This window comes from Carlito syrichta, unplaced genomic scaffold, assembly GCF_000164805.1.
Source record: "Carlito syrichta isolate Samal-C Ts95f unplaced genomic scaffold, Tarsius_syrichta-2.0.1 Scaffold315828, whole genome shotgun sequence".
NCBI classification, from domain to species: domain Eukaryota; kingdom Metazoa; phylum Chordata; class Mammalia; order Primates; family Tarsiidae; genus Carlito; species Carlito syrichta.
This window is the reverse complement of record NW_007259924.1, coordinates 68,551-75,458: the sequence shown is the minus strand read 5'-3', so window position 1 is coordinate 75,458 and position 6,908 is coordinate 68,551. Positions and strand designations below refer to the sequence as shown.

General features: G+C 53.9%; 1 protein-coding gene across 1 annotated transcript in view; it reads left to right on the top strand.

Moving 5' to 3' along the window:
- Positions 1 to 6,908, top strand: part of MYO1C (myosin IC) — a 26,870-nt gene that overhangs the window by 11,410 nt on the left and 8,552 nt on the right. The window contains exons 6-17 of the mRNA XM_008073361.2: positions 961 to 1,140; positions 1,228 to 1,326; positions 2,033 to 2,146; positions 2,232 to 2,303; positions 2,693 to 2,812; positions 2,936 to 3,018; positions 3,240 to 3,345; positions 3,451 to 3,531; positions 3,832 to 3,923; positions 5,408 to 5,502; positions 5,581 to 5,627; positions 5,739 to 5,819. Of these exons, the coding sequence (XP_008071552.1) occupies positions 961 to 1,140; positions 1,228 to 1,326; positions 2,033 to 2,146; positions 2,232 to 2,303; positions 2,693 to 2,812; positions 2,936 to 3,018; positions 3,240 to 3,345; positions 3,451 to 3,531; positions 3,832 to 3,923; positions 5,408 to 5,502; positions 5,581 to 5,627; positions 5,739 to 5,819 (1,170 nt within the window). The remainder of the gene's footprint in view (positions 1 to 960; positions 1,141 to 1,227; positions 1,327 to 2,032; positions 2,147 to 2,231; positions 2,304 to 2,692; positions 2,813 to 2,935; positions 3,019 to 3,239; positions 3,346 to 3,450; positions 3,532 to 3,831; positions 3,924 to 5,407; positions 5,503 to 5,580; positions 5,628 to 5,738; positions 5,820 to 6,908) is intronic.

Here is a 6,908-nt window from a genome sequence, read left to right as displayed (position 1 = left end):
TTTTTTTTTTTTTTTTTTTTTTGAGTAGGAGTCTCACTCTGTCACCCAGGCTGAAGTGCAGTAGTATGCTCACAGCCACCACAGCCTCGACCTGCTGGACTCAAGTGATCCTTTTGCCTCAACCTTCCAGGTAGCTGGAACTACAGGCGTGTACTGCCCAGCTAATTTTTTGATTTACCATAGAGACAAGCTCTCACCAAGTTGCCCAGGCTGGTCTCAAACCCCTGGGCTCAGGCAATCCTCTCGCTTCCACCTTCCAAAGTGCTGAGATTACAGACGTGAGCCACCATCCCCAGCTAAGAACTATTTTTCTTAAACTCTGAGTAGAAGGGGGCCTCATTAGAGGGTTTTGAAAGGGAGTGTGTCATGATCTGATTTTCCTCTAAATATGACCATTCTGACTGATTTGCTGGTAATAGGTGGTTGGGGAACCAGGCCAAGCAGGGAAACCGGTTAGGAGGCTGATGTAATCTTGTAGGTGACAGCTGACAGTGGCAGGACCAGGGTGCTAGCCGTGGAGGTGGTGAGCAGTGATCGGATTCTGAATGTTTTAAAGGTCAAGGCAGCAAGATTGGCTGCCTGATTGAATGTAGAGTATGGAAGAAAAACAGACTTCTGGGCGGACCGCCAGCTTCTTGGCCTGAACAACTAGAAGGACATAGTTATTGTTGACCAAGGTGGACAGACACTAACAGGAACTAGTTTGAGGAGGGGGGAAGACTAGGAGGAGGTCAGTTCAGGCCTGTTGAATTCAAGGTGCCAGTCAGGCATCCAAGTGTAGAGTTGAGTCTCCCTGTTTCTTGGAGGAAGAAACCGAGGCCAGAGGGGATGGTGTGCCTGAGTACGCAGTGGGTGGCAGAGCCGGAATTAGAGCTCAGGACTGGCCAATTCCAAAGCCCAGGAGTACAGGGGGGAGAGGGAAAGATGGGCTCTATTACCCATGTCCTGCCCTGTCCACAGGGTGCCCCCGTGGGGGGCCACATCCTCAGTTACCTCCTGGAGAAGTCCCGAGTGGTGCATCAGAATCATGGGGAGCGAAACTTCCACATCTTCTACCAGCTGCTGGAGGGGGGTGAGGAAGAGACACTGCGCAGGCTGGGCTTGGAACGGAACCCCCAGAGCTACCTGTACCTGGTGAAGGTGAGTGGCAGGGCACCTGGCAGGCAGGGCAGGTGCCACCTGGGGCCTAGTGCCAGGGCTGGCAACCCGGCTGTGTCCTTCCTCCAGGGCCAGTGTGCCAAAGTCTCCTCCATCAACGATAAGAGTGACTGGAAGGTCGTCAGGAAGGCTCTGACGGTCATCGACTTCACGGAGGATGAAGTGGAGGTGAGGCCTCTTCTGGGGAGCCATCCTCTGTTACTGTCACACCCCTAAAATCATCTTATACTTGTATTTGTTTGTTTGTTTTTATTTTTTGAGTAGGAGCCTCACCCTGTCACCCAGGCTAGAGTGCAGTGTCAACAAGGTCTTGCTCTGTTGCCCAGGCTGGTCTTGAATTCTTGGGCTCAGGCAATTCTCTCACCTTGGCCTCCCAAAGTGCTAGGATTACAGACGTGAGCCACCATGCCTGACCTCACCTTCTACTTTTAAAACTCACTTCCGGTTGGGCTCAGCTTAGCCTGTAATCCCAGCACTTTGGGAGGCTGAGGCCAGTGTATTGCCTGAGCCTGCGGGTTCAAGACCAACCTGGGCAACTTGGCAAGATATCGTCTCTACAATAAATCAAAAATTAGCCAGGTGTGGTAGCGCATGCCTGTAGATCCGGCTACTTGGAAGGCTGAGGTGGAAGGATCGCCAGAACCCAGCAGGTCAACGCTGGGGTGGCCATGAGTGTGCCACTGCACTCCAGCCTGGGTGACAGAGTGAGACTCCAACTAAATAAAAAAACAACAACTCACTTCCACTTCTATCCCCCTTTTCCTCTCAAACGTGTCTCCACCTACTCCCGGCTCCATCTGACATCCCCTAGTTGTCTTCATGGAGCTCTCTGCCCGCTCCTATGAACCCCACCTGACCCCTGCCTCTCCTCTAGGACCTGCTGAGCATTGTGGCCAGCGTCCTGCACTTGGGCAACATCCACTTTGCTGCTGATGAGGAGAGCAATGCCCAGGTCACCACTGAGAACCAGCTCAAGTATCTGACCAGGGTGAGTGTGGCGGGCAGAGGGCGAGGGGAGGGATACCTGGGGGAGGGGGAGTCACCCTTACCATACCGCCCTCCACCCATGGCAGCTCCTCAGTGTGGAAGGCTTGACATTGCGGGAAGCCCTGACACACAGGAAGATCATCGCCAAGGGGGAAGAGGTGAGGCCAACTTCAGGAAGTGCAGGTTCCAAGGCAGCCCCCCACTCCTATCATTGCCCCTTCCCTGGTCTGCTCAGCACATCCTCTTAGCAGTGCTGTGAGGATATTGAGGCCAGTGGCTCAGAGAGGTAAGGTGAGGCGACAGCATCAGACTGGAACTACGACTCCCACATCAGGGATGAGGCCTCTTGTCCCTCTGCCACCTTCCCTTGGGTGTGGCCACTCTGTCCTCTCCTGGGGTCCTACTACCACCACCATTCCCCAAGCTCCAGGCTCACTGGAGCGGAGAGGGTAGGGTGGTCATAGCTTCCTGGTCTTCTGCCTGAGTCTGAAGGGGAGGGAGGATGTAGAGGGGTCTGTGGCATTCACCTTGTCTCACCACACCGCAGCTCCTGAGCCCGCTGAACCTGGAGCAGGCCGCCTATGCACGAGACGCCCTTGCCAAGGCCGTGTACAGCCGCACTTTCACCTGGCTGGTCGGGAAGATCAACAGATCACTGGCCTCCAAGGTGAGGGCTCGCCATGCTGCCCCCAAGGCAGGCAGGGAGGATGGCTGTGGTGGGTGGGAGGGAGGCAGGGGCTGGGGTTAGCAACGTCAGGACCCACACTCTTGGTCAAACGGCTGGCCCTAGGATGCTGAGAGCCCCAGCTGGCGGAGTACCACGGTCCTTGGGCTCCTGGACATATATGGCTTTGAGGTGTTCCAGCACAACAGGTCAGCACCACATTACCCTCGTCTCTTCTCCCACCTCCCCTGTCCTGGTCCCACTCCTCTATCCCTTGCCACTCTCGTTCCCACCTGATGACTCACTCTCCCAGCCAGCCCAGGCCCTGCTCTGTGTTTCTTACCTCCTCTGCTCAGAGGCCGTGGCCTGTCTGTCCCCTCTCCTGTTCCTTGGTCCCCCTTTACCACGGGCTCTTTTCTCTCCCTCGTAGCTTTGAGCAATTCTGCATCAACTACTGCAACGAGAAGCTGCAGCAGCTCTTCATTGAGCTCACGCTCAAGTCGGAGCAGGAGGAATACGAGGCAGAGGGCATCGCGGTGTGTGCAAGCCTCGGGATGCCCCTGTGTACCACGGGAAGTCCAGCCTCGCAAAGTGAGTGCTAGGACCCTGTGATGATGCCTTCCTTCCCTGTTACCCTTCAGTGGGAGCCCGTCCAGTATTTCAACAACAAGATCATCTGTGACCTGGTGGAGGAGAAGTTCAAGGGCATCATCTCCATTTTGGTGAGTCTTCTGCTCCTCCAAGACCTCTTGCTGGAAGCTGGGTGGGAGGACGTCCCCGTTTCTCTTTCTCTCCCTCTCCCGGCCTGTTCACAGTGGGCCAGAGTTTGGGGCTGAGCAGGGACAGGGCAGCACTGTATGTGGAGGGCGGGTGAGGTGCTGGTCCAGTCTGGAAGCTCCCCGTGGGAGACTCCCTGGGATCTACTCCTTTCCCTGTGTCTGCGCCTTCCTGCATGGTGCCCCAACCTCCTGTGCTCTCTGGCCCCTCCACCGTACATCTCTCCCACTGTGCCATACCCCCAGGATGAGGAGTGTCTGCGCCCCGGGGAGGCCACGGATCTGACCTTCCTGGAGAAACTGGAGGACACCGTCAAGCACCATCCACACTTCCTGACGTGAGTGGGACTGCAGGGCTGCTCAGGGGCAGGGGCTCACTAGGGCAGGGCAGAGCCTTGGAGGGTGGGTTCCCTCCATGGTCACAAAACACAAGGAGATGGCCAGGGAGGTGCCAAGTTAAGGGGCAGCTCACATGCGTCCAGAAATAAAAAGCTGATAGCTTTCTCCTTATTCTCTTTTATGAATGAAACTTGCTAAGATTTTTTTTTTTAACTTCCTTATTTGGAAATAGCTTTTTATTTACGGAATTTCCTAAAATGGGGAGGGGTAGAAACAGAAACAAGAACCTCTGTCCCAGCACAGTCCTGGGTATTTTGTGGGGTTTTTTTTTTTTTAACTTTTTGTAGAAACAGAATCTCGCTATGTTGCCCAGGCTGGTCTTGAACTCCTGGGTTCAAGCCATCTTCCTGCCTCAGTCTCCCAAAGTGGTGGGATTACAGATGTGAGCCACTGTACATGGCCTGGTCCTGCATATTTTGTGCACATTGTCTCAATTTGCAGCAACCCTTTAATGAAGTATTCTTAATGTTTCTTCCATTTTACTGAGAGTCAAAGAGGTGATGTTATTTCCCCAAAGTTATCTCACATCTAGGTTGCAAAGCAGGGGATCATTCCCAGGTTTGTCAAATACCAAAGCCCCGAGCATTTCTTGCTTAAAATATATATTTAAAAATTGTTTCTGATTATAAAAATAATGCTACTCATTAGAGAGAAGTTGGAATGTGTGCAAAAGCCACTTGTAACCCCGTCACCCAGCAGTCATCTCTGTTAACAATGTGAAGCATTTCCTTCCTGCCTTTTTCTATACATTTTTTTTTCTGGTTGAGAACTTATTGTGTATAAGGCTCAGGATAATGTTCTATCCTGACTATTTTCCTGTATCATCAAGCAGAAAATTTTCCTCAAAACACTTCCTCCGATGGCTCTATCCCACAGATACTCCACTCTTTCACCCAGCCTTTGGGGGTCCCTGGCCAGCCCCCAGGCTTCTGTTGAAATAAGAAGGCTGCCACAAATGTCTCTGTGCCTGAAATCTCTGTATCTCTTGTTAGTTGCTTGGAATAATTCTTAAAAGTAGTACGTGGGCCCAAGTGTATAAATGTGTATAAGGCTTCAGAGATCTCTTGGGGCAGATTCCATTCTGATAGTGTTGAGGGCAGCTTGCCACCTGAGCAGAACCGTGCAGCACCAGAGGCAGGGGAAGGAGCCCCCTACTCAGCATGGCCTAGCAGGCCTAGGTCCCAGTTCTGGCACTGTGTGTGACCCTAGGCCAGGCTGTCTACCTTCCTGAGCCTCAGGGATCTCCTCTGCAGGGAGGCTTCTGGCCCTGCCTGGCCTGTCACAGGCATGTGGGTTGTGGGACGGCCCTGGGGCATGCTTGCTCCTTACTGGGTGGCTGGTTTCCACTCTTGAGGTCTCTTCAGCAGACAGAGGGCATGGCTCAGGTTAGCAATCTGTAGCTTCCTTTCCCCATCACCCCCAGGCACAAGCTGGCTGACCAGCGAACCAGGAAATCTCTGGGCCGAGGGGAGTTCCGCCTTCTGCACTATGCTGGGGAAGTGACTTACAGCGTGACTGGTGAGCATCCTGGGGCTGGTGTCCACGGGGACAGGGAGGAGAGTTCTCCCTCACCTCATATCTGCTCTCCTCTCCCAGGGTTTCTGGATAAAAACAATGACCTTCTCTTCCGGAACCTGAAAGAGGTGAGGAGGACATGGGCAAGGTGGGGTTGGCACACTCTGTGCACCTCTACCTGAGAACCTGTCCTGCCTACCCCTGTGTTGCCACCCTGACCCCTCGTTCTGCCCACACAGACCATGTGCAGCTCGAAGAATCCCATTATGAGCCAGTGCTTTGACCGCAGTGAGCTCAGTGACAAGAAGCGGCCAGAGACGGTGCGGAGGCTATGGGACTCGAGGGGGCATGTGTGTGCAAGCATGGATAAGTGCCTGCATGATCCTAGGAGCTGGCAGTGTGCATATGAGCATGTGTGTTTGTTGGTGTCTGTGTGCACATCTGTGTGTCTGTAGGGGGCTGCCTCTTTGCCTACTTCCGTGCGTGAGCCTGTGTCTGAAGTGTGGGCCCATGTGTGTATGCCAATGTCTGTAGGGGAATCCATGTGTGTACACCTGTCTCTGTGTGGGTGCTTTTGTGTGTTCACCCACTCAGCAGACATTTGTAGCAGACATTGCTGAGCACTGAGGATACCAGAATGAAAAGGAACCTACACAAAAATGCACAGGGTGCTTTGGAAATTTAGAAGAGGGAACCACAAACTGCCTAAGGGAGTAGAATGGGCATGGGGGTCAGGAAGGCTCCCTGGAGGAGGAAGCAATTGAGATAACGTGAGTCTGAGTCAGTGCTTGTCAGATGGACCCATGGGAGGGCACGGTGGCCAGCAAGAGGGCTCAACACAGACACACATCGTCCAACAAAGGCCAAGAGATTTGCAGGAAAGTGACATCATGGAGAGGGACTGGGAAAGGCAGGTGTGACCACTGGTGCCAGGTACAGGGAGAGAAAGGCAGGTTAGGGCTGCCCCCGGAAGAGCAAGACGGTAGAGAGGTAGAAGCCGGACTGCTGCAGGCTAAGGCATACTTACCGGGGAGAGCATGAAAGCATTGTGTTGCTCAGGGTCTGGCTCCCTGGGCCCCTGCCCTCTGCTGCTCTCCCCCCACCCTCTCCCTGAGCACCCTCATCCTCCTGGCCTCAGTATCTGCCTGCTGAGGATGCTTGCACACCTACCTGCTCCTGCCCAGGCCTCTCCGGCAAGTGGCAGGCTTATGTATTTAAAGATCTCCCCTGGCTGGGCGTGGTGGCTCACGCCTATAATCCCAGCACCTTGGGAAGCCAAGGTGAGAGGATTGCCTGAGCCCATGGGTTCAAGACCAGCCTGGGCAACTTGGCAAGACCTCATCTCTATGATAAATCAAAAAATTAAGCCGGGCTCGGTGGCTCAGCCTGTAATCCCACGCCTTTGGGAG